Source organism: Carya illinoinensis, chromosome 13 (assembly GCF_018687715.1).
Source record: "Carya illinoinensis cultivar Pawnee chromosome 13, C.illinoinensisPawnee_v1, whole genome shotgun sequence".
Taxonomy (NCBI): Eukaryota; Viridiplantae; Streptophyta; class Magnoliopsida; order Fagales; family Juglandaceae; genus Carya; species Carya illinoinensis.
The window spans coordinates 4105882-4119073 of record NC_056764.1 but is presented as its reverse complement, the minus strand read 5'-3'; the positions used below and the strand labels follow the sequence as shown (position 1 = coordinate 4119073).

Here is a 13192-nt window from a genome sequence, read left to right as displayed (position 1 = left end):
TTAAACCATAACTACTAATCTTGGGTGGAACAGCCCGTCACTACAACCGTACCAAAATGTCGGTGTGAAAAGGCCACCAAAACTTTTATTCACAAATTTTATTAAGACAAACTGTTTCGAATCTATGACCTCGGGTAAAAGAAGAAAGAACAATCCCAAACCCTTTGACAAATGGGTTATACCACCTTGGTGGTCATAACTTTCTATTTGTTGCCTCTCTTCAACGGCATTTCTATTTCTTCATGAGTCGTTTTCTTCTCCATATGTTTAGTTTCAATATCTAACGAAATAGGAGTATAACCACAAGACATCATCATCATCTGCATTGCACATGATCATTCCAAGTGAGGAAATAAATTAACCATGCTTGATGCTCAAGCACCGGGTCATGTTTGATGATACTCTCCTCACTTTGAACTTCATGGATGCAGAAATTGTCTATAGCTTCGAAAATTGAGTGAAAATTGAGTGAAGGAACTTATTCGTTTCTTGATAACATATGGGGAGTCTAAATCTGTACCATCTTAGAATTCTTAAATGTAATGATTTATGATCAGGAACTAGCCAGACCTATCCGTGTCCATTGGAGCTATTAAGTTGTGATATCAGAAATGCAAAAACAGAAGGAATCGCAGATCAAAATCACTTCCAGGGGCACAAAAAGGACCTCTTAAACAGATTAAGAACTCTGTACACAAACAGTAGTTTTCGTTATGTTAATTAGGATATAACAGATAAGATATCCACAACCGTACTTTGTACAGAGACGGTAGACCAGATTTGGCTAAGAAGTTTTCAGCTCGTGCAGTTGAAATTTTCAATGCTGATGGGTCCCCTCAGATTTCTGCTAAAAAAAAAAATGACAAGTAAATGAAATTCAACAGTTATAAGGACCAGAAGAAACACAAGAATGGCATAAAAGCAGGAACCAATTCAAATGGAATGCAAACCATTGAAATTCCAAAGTCATCCTATGATAAGCTTTTATTTATTTATTTATTTATTTATTATAAGTAAGAAGTAAATTTTATTCATTTGAATGAAATATGTATAGTCCACACAGGAAGTATACAAAAGAACACCTAAATACATTCTATATTAAGGAAAGAAAATCATGAACATTGTTTCCATCAAGTACAATAGCTGAGAACCAAAGCATCAAGGTGTGCATAAAAAGATTTTGAAGCTCCACCATCATGCGCTCTCTATCCTCAAAGCATCTCTCATTTCTTTCCGATCATATACACCACTTGATACACAATGGTATCATTTTCCACACTGCTGCCACTTGAGGGCAGCCTTGAAGTTCCTTCCAACATGCTAATAAATTCACCACCTTCGAAGGCATTACCCAAGCAATATCCAATCTTCAAAAGATCTCATTCCAAAGCCCCCTTGTGACCTCACAATGCAAAACTGATCAACAGATTCTCCCTGCTTTTTACACAAATAACACCAATCCATCACAATAAGTCCCCTCTTTCTTTCCGTAGTTAGGATTTTCCCAAGAGCCGCAGTCCAAACAAAGAAAGTTACTTTAGTAGGTACTAGGGACCTCCAAAATCTCTTCCATAGGAATGTAAGATGACCTTGGCCTCACAAGATCTTATAGTATGTCCTAACTGAATGGCTTTTACCGTCAATGGCTCTCCATTGTACCTTATCCTCCTAAGCCGTGGTGTTTCCCATAGAATAAAGCAAACTGAAAAAATCAGACACGGCGTGCAATTCCCAATCATGAAGATCCCTATTAAAAGAGACATTCCATTGGTAAGAACCATGAGAGAACACCAGCATATCTGCCACGGAAGCCTCAGTGTTGGCTGCAATATGATAGTGTGTTAGAAATACCATGTACAAAGCACGTTCTCCACACCAAACATCATGCCAAAACCTGATTCTGAACCCCTCTCCCACCACAAACTGTATATGACTTTCGAAGCACTGCCATCCTCACCTAAATTTCCATGAGCCCACAAACCATATATGCCCTAGGGCCGCGGGCACTACATTGGAGCACCATCCTCCCCGCTCCCATATCTAGAAACAATAATTTCCTTCCAAAGTGTGTCCCCCTCTAGGTAAAATCTCCATAACCATTTTCCTAGTAAAGTTTTTATTGAATGTCCTCAAATTGTAGACTCCTAAGCCGTCATATGGAATTGGGGAACAAACTTTATCCCAATTAACCAAATGAAATTTTGTTTCCTCCCCATACCCTCTCCAAAGGAAGGCCTGGAATAATCTCTCAGTTCTAGTCGTCACCCCTACAGCCAAAGGAAAGAGTGAAAGGAAATATGTGGGGAGATTAGTTAGAGAGCTCTTAATTAGAATGAGGCGCCCCCTTTCGAAAAATACATCCGATTCCACCATGCCAACTTCCTCTCTATTTTTTCAACCACCCTATCCCAAATAGCTTGAGCCTTAAACTTCACCCCCAAAGGGAGTCACAAGTATAGAAGGAAATCCTAGTTCACATGGTTATAAGCCTTTTCCATATCAAGTTTGCAAAAAATACTTGGGACTCTCTCCAGCATCCTGTGATCCAAGCATTTGTTGGCAATAAGTACCAAGTCCAGAATCTGTCTCTCTCGGATAAAAGCATTTTAAGGCTTAGAGATAATGAGATCCAACACCAGGCTAAGCCGATTAGCAAACACCTTCGAAATGATTTTGTATACTCCACTCACCAAACTTATGATAAGCTTTCTTGATAAATTCAAATCAAGACATCCTACACCAGAACCGACTTCCACTCAAAAGAATGTTGGATTGGGGAATGAAATGAAATATTTTCAAATCACATCTAACATTAATTGACCTTTTGGGCTTAAATGCATGTGTGAGAAACAGGAATTGCAAGTCACAAACTACCAAAACCAGTTCTTACACGATTATTTGAAGGAAACGGCTTTGTAGTCCTGCGTTGACACACAGATCAAACCACAATATACAGCTACAGCACACAGATATATCATTGTAAAAGTACAGCAGCTCTTATCTAAACAAAGAAGGCTGCATATCTGGCCTAAATTATTTTACTGGGATAGGCAGTGGAACAGGGTGGCAGAACCTTGACTGAAGGGGAAGGCGCAAATTGAAGTTTTCCGGAGCTAATGAAAGTTAGCAATGCTTGGTTCCCTCAGTTATTTATTAAATTGACCACTAAAAACCACATCAGTTTGGATTGGCTGTAAAATTTATGGTTGCCACAATGGCCAAAAGAAAAACAAAAGTTTTAACTTTTTTTTTTTTTTATAAGTAAAAGAAGATATATTAGAGCAAGAAAAGGGCAAGGCCCGAGTACACAGAGGGTATACAAAGAGCCTTGCTAAAGGCTAAGAGCTGCAAAGAGCAGCATAAAGTTCAGTAAGAAGTGCCATTCAGTACAATAGAAGAAGCCCATAAAACTAAAGTATGGTAAAAGAAATCCCTAAAGCCTTCCGGTGAACGCTCCTTATCCTTGAAACAATGACTATTCCTTTCGTTCCAGGTGCACCACATTAGGCAAAGTGGCACCATTTTTCAAATATCTGTGACCTGCCCCTTGCCCCGGACTCCTCTCCAACAAGCCAACAGATCAATCACCTTTCGAGGCATTACCCATGCCAAGCCTAGTCTTGTGAAAATGTCATCCCATAAAACTGTAACTGCTTCGCAGTGAAGGAGTAGATGATCCGCTGTCTCACTATTACGTTTGCACATATAGCACCAATCCGTTAGGTAGAGGCCACGGCTTCTCAGTTTATCAATAGTCAAAATGCTTCCAAGGGAATGCAGTGGAGGGGTGTGCCGAGAGTGCCTTGTTAAAGGAATGTACTGAGAAGCGCTTATTTCTTGTGAGCGACCAAAGCATGTGATCTTCACCATCAGCATGTACATTAGACGCTTGTAGTGCGCTGTAAAAATCAACAAAGTCTCCCAATTCCCAGTCTTGTGCATCTCGGGTGAATCTGACTGACTAATGAGTGAAGTTTGAGGAGTTGTCCAAATTGTCAACAACTGTGGCCTCCTTATCAAACGCGATCCTGTATAGGGATGGAAAAGTGAGCTTCAAAGCAAGCTCACCACGCCAAGTGTCATGCTAGAAGCTAACTTGGTTTCCCCTTCCTACCGCCATCCTGCAATTAACAAAAAAGGCTTCCCAACCGTTGCGTATGAACTTCCACAAACCTACTCCATAGGCCCCTCTTACTGCGTTGGAACACCAACCTCCCCGTAGGCTCCCCTATTTGCTGTCGATAATTTCCCTCCAAGGGGCGTTTCGTTCCTTTTGGTATCTCCACAGCCATTTACCAAGAAGAGCCTTGTTGAGAATTCTCAAACTGCGGAGCCCCAATCCTCCATTTACCGAGAGGACCCACAATAAATCAGACAGATATCGTCAAAAGCCTAGAAAGGACACGTGCTTAACAAAATGGACTATCTAAGCACTAAAGATGAAATAGAAAACAGCCTTAACCTTGCTACTTTCATGCAGGACTTAGATCTTCCTCCTATAGGCTTTTAACTGTTCCATTGTTTGTGCTTGAAAGATGCTTAATTTGACAAACAACCTAATAAGATGCTTGAAACCCAATTTTCCAATCTCAACCTGGCTAAGAACAACATACTTTTGGCATTGGCCATTGGAACATTTACTCCTTTACATGTAAAGTTCCTTTTTACAACAGATGACCGATTATTCATATACAAAGATTTCTACTGTAACAATTCCATACAAAAAAGAAATATATATGTGCATGCGTGTAACAAGGAGCCAGGGACCACAGTGCTTGATTTGGTTAATAGGCAAAAGTAAGGAAAGAAATAAAAACGTCCAAAACTTTAATGGAATAATTACAACCCAGGAGAACAAGAAAGCTTCATTTCCTGAACATAAAACAACAAAAATGATCTTTTAAGATTCTAGTAACCAATAACCATGCTCTCCAGATAGAAAATTCCATTGAGTATACAAGGTGGTCAGCCTGTTCGGTTCATTTCAGGATTTAACATGCACTTATCAATAATAAAAGATTTAACATGTACTCAAAAGCAGATTTAAAACCAGGAATCTGGACAAAAGACGAGAGGCTCATTTCATTGGACATTTGCGCTCCTTCCCAAACTCTTGTTTGCTTTTCTTTTCCTTTCTAATATAAGTAGAATAATAAAATTTCATCCGCTGCATGAGTCATATAACCATAAAACCACGACCCGGAAAACCATTGAAAACAGAACAGAAAGCAAAGACATTTGCAGGAACAAGAAACACAAACAAAAAATGCTGTTGAGGCATGCCCTAAAGTTCCTCGATTATAAAAAATTGTTAAACACTCCTCGTTAAGTTGGAATCCTTATGAGGACGAGCTATAATCTCTAACCTACTAAAGCAAAGCTAACAACTTATACTTCAAAGCATGTTCTTGTATCGGTCATCAATAATATCTTACCCAAAATCAAACAACATACAACGGCAAAAAGGTAACATAACCCTCAATACTTTGTCGCAAGAATTATGCCGAGGGTCCATACCTTTTCGGTATTCTCTTTCGCTTTCTCGGCCATTTCTTTCTCGGCCTTTTCTTTCTCAGCCTTTCGTTTCAGCTTCTCCAACTTTTCCCTCTCCATTTTCTTCACACAAAGAAACAAGTTTGTCAAGTAAAGCTCAAGGATTAAGCAAGACGAAGCTAGACAAGCAAGAAAGTGACTACAAATTAAAAAGAAATTGATTGACGCTGTTGGGTTGCTGGAAAGCAGAGTAAAAAGAAAATATAGCACATTATGCAAAACGCTGAACCAATAAAATTTCGAATGGTTTTCCAGAGTGACGAGAGGGAAGAAAAAAGAAAAAGATCAAACATTTTACTTTGGTGAAACGTGTTAATTTCTTAAAAAAGCAAGCATCCAATATTCGAATTTCTTTTCTTCTTCAAACAGAGGTTTGCATAACGTTTGGTTGCTGAAGAATCTGAGCAGGAAATCTTTTCTTACAAATCCATCATTAAAAAGATGACCTCTCAAGTCAGCCGGAGCCAAACATAGCAATACCAGCTCAATCGATCAAAACTTGTTCTCCTTTATATTTTCCGGGATCATGCTCGTTCACTTTTTCTCAGCTCCCAAAATGAAGGGAAGCCTCATTTTCCTACGTTTTCTTATCTTCTCTCAGGAATCACACGGAGTTAAATAAATAAAAAAACAAAACAAAAAAAAAAACAAATCAATACAAAATAGAAGACCTGGATGTAAACGTTTTCAGCAGCGCGCTCCTCCTCGCTCAGAATCCGGCCCTTGCCTTCCCCGAAGTAACGAGTAGCACCTCGAGAGGACTCCATGGAACGAGTCACAGTCAATGAGAATCGGATTCGGCTCAGCGCGGATCTCACGGCCATTTTAATGATTGCTCTTCGGTTTTAAGTTTTTAACTCGAAAGAATCGGAAAGTCGCAGTCTAGGGGCCTCTTGAAGTTTCGGCCTTTAAGAAAGCTCGGGCAGGTTCTGGGTTTTGTAACTTGAAAGTTGAAACTGATGCTGAGGAAAACCGGGTGGAGTTTCGGCGCACATGGTTTTTAGATTGGAAAATTCTTTGCTTTATCCCATTGTTATCTCATTAAAGATGTTGATCCCATGCCGCCTAGGCGGTACAATTGTATCGTGGGATATATATATATATATGTGTGTATATATATATATATATATATATATGTGTGATATGTATGTCAATACATTTATGTTACTCTATTTGTTTAATAAACTAACGTACTCTTTTATCTGTATAATAAGTGGAGGTGCCGTGTTCGAGGAAAGATCAGGGCCGTTGATTTATTAACTGATGAGCTACCAGTCCACGTGAGGAGCCCGTGCTCCCATCTGGATCTTCATAAGCCAAGCCGCTGGATCATTACACTTGTCACCATCTGTTGTATCATATATATTGCATACTTACCGTGTAAACCCTAAGGGTGTTGAGTCATTTTTGAGTATGCAGCGGCTGACTCTTTCTCGAGAGGCAGAGAGATAGAGAGAAAAGAGAGAAGGGGGCTGTTTTAGGGTTTCTGTGTTTGATCTCTAGAGAGAAATCTGTGCGATTGCTTGTGAGGGCTTGTAATCCTATTGAACTGAGGCTTCTCTGTGCTGTAATCTTTATCAATAAAGATCTCTGAGGCCATTTCTGCCGTGGATGTAGACCATTAGGGTCGAACCACGTATCTCGGTGTGTTCTTTCTATGTTTTGCTTATTTTCTTATTTCATTGATCATTCTTATATCCTTGCTAATTTCTGGTATATATATACTCACGGTTATTTGTTGATTCGTGCCTATATATTGGATCTGGAAGTACTGTATATTCTTGTATAAGATCTGTGTTGGTATTCTGATGGTTTTGTGAACACAGTTGATAGTATTGTGGATATTGTGAATCTTGTGCATTTCGGTTTTGAGTCAAGAACAGAAATATACTTGTTAAGTTTTTCAGAACCGAAACTGATAAAGCTTTGTTATCTGAATTGAATTTCTTTATTACAAATCTTGGCAATATTTTTGTATCTATAAAACACAAAGTTTTTATAACAATTGGTATCTAGAGCCTAGGTTCATGGGGACCATGAGATTTGATATAGAGAAATTCACTGGTGAAAATGATTTTGGCCTATGGAGAATCAAGATGAGAGCACTGCTAGTCCAACATGGACTGCAGGATGCTCTCCTAAGTGAGAAACAGAAGGGCTCTTCCTCGAAAGAGGAAGATAAGGGGTCTGTCCAGAGGGACATTCTCCAGAAAGCCCATAGTGCCCTAATCCTCTCTCTTGGGGATAAAGTCCTGAGAGAGGTGGCTAGTGAGGACACGGCTGCAGGCATTTGGCTGAAATTAGAAAACCTATATATGACAAAGTCTTTAGCAAATAGATTACACAAGAAAACAAAACTGTATACCTTCAAGATGACCCCTGGGACTCCAATAGGACAGCACCTAGATGAATTCAACAAAATCATATTAGACTTAGCCAATATAGACATTAAGGTGGAGGATGAGGATCAGGCCATCCTCTTGATGAGTTCTTTGGACTCATCATACCTAAGTCTAAAAGAAACCATGATGTATGGTAGGGACTCTTTGACACTAGATGAAGTACAATCTGTACTTCATACTAGGGAACTTCAAAGTAGGGGAGATACCAAACAGAATCATGGGGAAGGCTTGTCTGTCAGGGGCAGAACAGAAAAAAGAGAAAGGAAGGGTAAAAATGAAAGTAAGAGATATAGGTCTAAGTCAAAGGGGAAACAATTCAAATGTTTCCACTGTCACAAAGAATGGCACTTTAAGAAAGATTGCCCTGATAGGAAAAATAATCCTGGGAATAAAACCAAAGAGGCAGGGGATGCCTCAGTGGTTTTAGATGGGTATGAGAGTGCTGAGGTACTCACAGTGAGTGAGGTTGATTAAAAAACAGAGTGGATAATGGACTCTGAATGCTCTTTTCATATGTGTCCAATAAGGGAGTGGTTTGAGACATTCTCTGAACAAGAAGGGGGACATGTAATTCTAGGTAACAATAAGTCCTGCAAGGTCATGGGAATAGGGTCAGTTAGACTTAAAATGCATGATGGAATTGAAAAGGTTTTGAGTGAAGTCAGATACATACCTGAATTAAAGAGAAATTTAATTTCTCTTGGTATGCTTGACTTGGCAGGTTATTCTTTCAATTCTAAGGCAGGGGTACTTAGAGTTACTAGGGGTTCCTTAGTTATCATGAAAGGAGAAATAAAAAATGGGTTATATACACTACTTGGGAAAACAGTAGTTGGGGAAGCATCCCCAACTCAAAACATAGTTGAAAACAAAGCTGTACTGTGGCATAGGAGGCTTGGGCATGTAAGTCAAGGGGGGCTTTTAGAACTACAAAAACAAGGGCTGCTGAGTGATCCAAACCTAGGAAACTTGCCTTTCTGTGAAGATTGTATCTATGGAAAGGTAAAGAGGGTTAGTTTTAAGTCAGCAACCCACAACACTAAGCAAACCCTAGATTATGTTCATTCTGACCTATGGGGACCAGCAAGAGTAAATTCACATGGTGGGGGAAGTTATTTCCTCTCTCTAGTGGATGACTACTCTAGAAAGGTTTGGATTTACATCCTTAAAAACAAGAGTGACACATTTGAAAAGTTCAAGGAGTGGAAGACCCTTGTGGAGGACCAAGTAGGTAGAAAACTCAAGATCTTAAGAACTAACAATGGTCTTGAGTTTCTCTCAAATGAGTTTAACATGTACTGTCAAAAAGAAGGAATTCTTAGGCATAAGACAGTGAGGGAAACCCCACAACAGAATGGCTTAGCTGAAAGAATGAATAGAACCATTTTGGAAAGGATAAGGTGCATGTTGTCAAACTCAGGGTTGCCCAAAACATTTTGGGCAGAAGCTGCCACTACTGCTGTACATCTTATTAATAAGTGTCCTTCTTCTGCCATAGGTTTTAAAACTCCTCATGAGTTATGGTTTGGAAAACCTCCAAAGTATGACTACCTAAGAGTTTTTGGGTGTGTTGCTTATGCACATTCAAAAACTGACAAGTTGGAACCTAGGGCACTTAAGTGCATCTTTATAGGGTATCCTGAAGGTGTTAAGGGTTACAAGCTGTGGGTAGATGGACCAGGAAGATATAATAGCATAGTAAGCAGGGATGTGACCTTTAATGAGTCACAAATGGCTCGGGTACAGGGAGAAAGGGTAGACCAAGAAACTGTTAAGTCCCCAAGAGGATCTCAGATTGAGGTGGAGCAAGTAAAAGCCCAATCTGAACCTAAAATTGGGGAAAATAATCACCCTGAGGAAGAAGACTCAGGGGACATGGCTCAAGGTGGAGCCAACTCCTACAATCTAGTAAGAGATAGGCAAAAGAGAGTTATTAAACCTCCTATAAGGTATGGACAAGCTGATCTAACTATGTATGCCTTAACAATAGCTGATGAAATAGTTAATCAGGAACCTAAAACTTATAAAGAGGCAATGGCTAGCAAGGATTCCCCCAAATGGATCCTTGCTATGCATGAGGAAATGGAATCTCTAAATAAAAATAAAACCTGGGTTTTAGTGCCTAAACCTAGAGGGGCTAAGCTGGTTGGATCCAAGTGGATCTATAAGAAAAAGGAAGGCATGCCAGGGGTAGAGGGGACCAGGTATAAGGCTAGATTAGTAGCCAAAGGGTTCACACAGAGGGAAGGAATTGATTTCAATGAAATCTTCTCACCTGTGGTTAAACACAGCTCCATTAGGCTACTGCTAGCTTATACAGCTTTTGAAAACTTGCATCTAGAACAGTTAGATGTTAAAACTGCTTTTCTGCATGGAGAACTTGAAGAAGAAATTTATATGCAGCCTCCTGAAGGTTTTACCAAAGAAATTAAAAATAATCAAGTGTGTCTTCTTAAAAAATCTTTGTATGGTCTCAAACAATCACCTAGACAGTGGTATAAGAGATTTGATACACACATGATTAATAATGATTTTAAAAGGAGCTGCTATGATAGTTGTGTCTATTACAAGGAAGAAAAGGGAATATTTGTTTATCTCCTGTTGTATGTTGATGACATGCTGGTGGCTTGTAAGGACATAGTTTTAATTGATCAAGTTAAAAGCATGCTAAAATCAGAATTTGAAATGAAGGATTTGGGTCCTGCTAAGAAAATTTTAGGAATGGAAATTGAAAGAGATAGGAATGCTGGTCTGCTTTACTTATCTCAGAAAAATTACCTTTCTAAAATTCTCAACAGATTTGGTATGGAACATGTTAAGCATGTAGCTACACCCCTAGGACAACATTTCAAATTGTCAATAGATCAAGCCCCTAAAACAGACTCTGATATTAGTTTTATGCAACAAATCCCTTATGCTAGCATGGTGGGAAGCATAATGTATGCTATGGTTTGTTCTAGGCCTGATCTAACCTATGCAGTGAGTGTAGTTAGCAGATTTATGGGGAACCCAGGAAAACCCCATTGGCAGGCCATTAAATGGGTATTAAGATACCTGGCTGGTACTATTAACTTGGGTCTTACTTTTGGGAACAATGTGAAAGTGGGTTGTGAGTTGGCTGGTTTCGTAGACTCTGATTTTGCTGGGAGCATAGATACTAGGAAGTCTTTAACTGGATATGTATTTACTGCTTTTGGGGGGGCTATTAGCTGGAAATCACACTTACAATCTGTGGTGGCATTGTCCACCACAGAAGCAGAATATATAGCATTGACAGAAGCTATTAAAGAGGTCGTATGGTTAAAAGGAATTGCAAGTGAATTAAATATTTTCAGTGGTAACATCATAGTGCATTGTGATAATCAAAGCACACTTCACTTAGCTAAAAACCAAGTTTTTCATGAGAGGTCTAAACACATTGATATACGGCTTCATTTTGTGAGAGATGTTATAGAATCCAAAGTGGTAGGTGTGGAAAAGGTCTCAACTGAGGATAACCCCTCAGATATGATGACCAAGTCCGTCCCATGGTCAAAGTTCAGACACTGTCTGAACTTAATAGGTATGGAGTCAAGAGTCAGTCCCCATTAGGGGGGACAGTGCAGGAATAAGCCAATGATGAGGTTCTTTATAGACATAAGGCAAATAAATGTTTTGCCAAGGTGGAGATTTGTGATATGTATGTCAATACATTTATGTTACTCTATTTGTTTAATAAACTAACATACTCTTTTATCTGTGTAATAAGTGGAGGTGCCGTGTTCGAGGAAAGATCAGGGCCGTTGATTTATTAACTGATGAGCTACCAGTCCACGTGAGGAGCCCGTGCTCCCATCTGGATCTTCATAAGCCAAGCCGCTGGATCATTACACTTGTCACCATCTGTTGTATCATATATATTGCATACTTACCGTGTAAACCCTAAGGGTGTTGAGTCATTTTTGAGTATGCAGCGGCTGACTCTTTCTCGAGAGGCAGAGAGATAGAGAGAAAAGAGAGAAGGGGGCTATTTTAGGGTTTCTGTGTTTGATCTCTAGAGAGAAATCTGTGCGATTGCTTGTGAGGGCTTGTAATCCTATTGAACTAAGGCTTCTCTGTGCTGTAATCTTTATCAATAAAGATCTCTGAGGCCATTCCTGCCGTGGATGTAGACCATTAGGGTCGAACCACGTATCTCGGTGTGTTCTTTCTATGTTTTGCTTATTTTCTTATTTCATTGATCATTCTTATATCCTTGCTAATTTCTGGTATATATATACTCACGGTTATTTGTTGATTCGTGCCTATATATTGGATCTGGAAGTACTGTATATTCTTGTATAAGATCTATGTTGGTATTCTGATGGTTTTGTGAACACAGTTGATAGTATTGTGGATATTGTGAATCTTGTGCATTTCGGTTTTGAGTCAAGAACAGAAATATACTTGTTAAGTTTTTCAGAACCGAAACTGATAAAGCTTTGTTATCTGAATTGAATTTCTTTATTACAAATCTTGGCAATATTTTTGTATCTATAAAACACACAGTTTTTATAACAATATATATATCCATAACCAATCATATTATTGGAATATATAAAAACGTCCATAAAAATGACTGTACATAAAATTTTTGTATATATATATATTAGGTAGGAGCAACATGCAAAGCACGTTTGTCTAATTTTATGAAATGATTATTTGTAAAAAATAATATATATTTTATAAAAATTATTGATGTCACTTAATAATTTAAGGTATATTGGAGAAGATAAAAAAATTAGTTCAAAATATCATATAATCTAATACATATTTATAACATCCATAATTTTAACAAAGATGTATACGAAAAATTTAATAAAAGTATAGCACAAACGGTAGTTCAAAATGTGTCGTTTGATGTTTTTATTATAATTCATCAATTTATGTAATTCTGTAGACGATCAATAGAGACAACATTGAAATTCTTATTTTGCTGTTGGTTGAATCGATCGAGATCAACATAAAGTTAAAACATAATCTTTTTATAAAATTTGTGGTATAATATTTTTTATATATAGCATATATATAAATTCTAAAATATATTTTGAAATTATTGGCCAAATTTACTCTTTCTTGATTAGGTCAAGGATCACGACCTTTGTCACGTGCCCATCATAGCAAGCCCACGTGTGGAATATGATTTAGTGGAAGCTACGTCCTACTACTATGGAAAAAAAAAACACTTTGATTAAACACACTTGTATTATATATTATAT

The 13192-nt window shown here is 38.4% G+C and overlaps 1 protein-coding gene across 3 annotated transcripts; it reads right to left on the bottom strand.

Moving 5' to 3' along the window:
- Positions 1 to 651: 651 nt before the first annotated feature.
- On the bottom strand, positions 652 to 6595 carry LOC122291599 (uncharacterized protein At2g27730, mitochondrial-like). Of its 3 annotated transcripts, none has more exons than XM_043099402.1 (3): positions 6225 to 6572; positions 5518 to 5616; positions 652 to 844 (listed from the first exon to the last, which is right to left on the bottom strand). In XM_043099402.1, the coding sequence occupies exons 1-3, from the start codon at positions 6375 to 6377 to the stop codon at positions 818 to 820; spliced, it is 279 nt and encodes a 92-aa protein (XP_042955336.1). In that variant the 5' UTR covers positions 6378 to 6572; the 3' UTR covers positions 652 to 817. The 3 variants fall into 3 exon arrangements, with proteins under 3 accessions (XP_042955336.1, XP_042955337.1, XP_042955335.1); XM_043099403.1 differs by lacking the exon at positions 652 to 844 and adding an exon at positions 1015 to 4341 and having other exon boundaries at positions 6225 to 6584; XM_043099401.1 differs by lacking the exon at positions 652 to 844 and adding an exon at positions 4348 to 4594 and having other exon boundaries at positions 6225 to 6595.
- Between the last annotated feature and the right edge of the window lie 6597 nt (positions 6596 to 13192).

Coding starts and splice junctions, on each gene's coding strand:
- LOC122291599 (XM_043099401.1), bottom strand. CDS start 6,377: ATGGCCGTGAGATCCGCGCTGAGCCGAATCCGATTCTCATTGACTGTG. Junction 5,617..6,224: donor CTGAAAACGTTTACATCCAG/GTCTTCTATTTT, acceptor CTTTGTGTGAAG/AAAATGGAGAGGGAAAAGTT. Junction 4,595..5,517: donor CGAAAGAGAATACCGAAAAG/GTATGGACCCTC, acceptor GTTCTTAGCCAG/GTTGAGATTGGAAAATTGGG.